General features: G+C 50.6%; 1 protein-coding gene across 1 annotated transcript; it reads right to left on the bottom strand.

Annotated features, from left to right (window-relative positions):
• Positions 1 to 79: 79 nt before the first annotated feature.
• Positions 80 to 790, bottom strand: LOC107579013 (sterol regulatory element-binding protein 2-like). The gene is made up of 2 exons (XM_016264904.1): positions 719 to 790; positions 80 to 419 (listed from the first exon to the last, which is right to left on the bottom strand). The coding sequence occupies exon 2, from the start codon at positions 411 to 413 to the stop codon at positions 99 to 101; it is 315 nt and encodes a 104-aa protein (XP_016120390.1). The 5' UTR covers positions 414 to 419; positions 719 to 790; the 3' UTR covers positions 80 to 98.
• Between the last annotated feature and the right edge of the window lie 6 nt (positions 791 to 796).

Genomic DNA, 796 nt, shown 5'->3' with positions numbered 1-796 from the left:
ATGGTTCACCTGCTGCAGGTATTTGATGTAGTCGATGGCTTTAAGGAGAACGCCAGACTTGTGCATCTGTCAATCACATCAAACAGACTGTCAGACAGTCACCTGGGCTCCACACATCCCAGCATGCAATGTGGTGCACACACCTTGGCATCGCTGCCCATCACGAGGTTGCGTAGCTCCAGGATTTTGTCATTGATGGACGATCGGTAGCGTTTCTCGATGACGTTGTGTGTCGTCCGTCTCTCACCCTCCTTCACGACTCCTCCCGTTCCCGCAGTAACGGCCGCGCCTTGTTCCATGCCCACCCTGGCCCCGCCCCCCGTGTGGGCGGTGCCCGAGGAGAGCTGCTTGATTGGCAGCTTGTCTCCACCTCCAATCACCATGGGAACGGTGGTCAGAATGTTGCTGCCCATCAGCGTCTGTGAAAGAGAGCCACGACATTCAGAACCATAAACAGAACGATATTCTGACATGAAAGGGATTTAGATAGATAGATAGATAGATAGATAGACAGCGGTTTAACTTAAATCTGACAAGGCATCTGTAATATGGTTTGTTAAAAATAGCAACACGTAAACCACACAGGGTTGGACTAATGTATGTTTCTGTTGATGGGTGCACATTCTGGCTTGCCAATAAATTACAACAACAGTTGTACTGATTGCTCTATGATGTTTCTGTCAGTGTATCCCGACTGTAGTGTGTGTGAGTGATGTACAGGAACCTGCAGCGCGGTGGTCTGGATGGGTGTCGTGAGCGTGGTGATGCCCGGCGTGTTCTGGACAGTCGACAGCAC

Source organism: Sinocyclocheilus grahami, unplaced genomic scaffold (genome assembly GCF_001515645.1).
Source record: "Sinocyclocheilus grahami isolate Dianchi unplaced genomic scaffold, SAMN03320097.WGS_v1.1 scaffold13534.1, whole genome shotgun sequence".
Taxonomy (NCBI): Eukaryota; Metazoa; Chordata; class Actinopteri; order Cypriniformes; family Cyprinidae; genus Sinocyclocheilus; species Sinocyclocheilus grahami.
The sequence above is the reverse complement of the archived record's forward strand: the minus strand, read 5'-3'. Positions and strand labels throughout refer to the sequence as shown.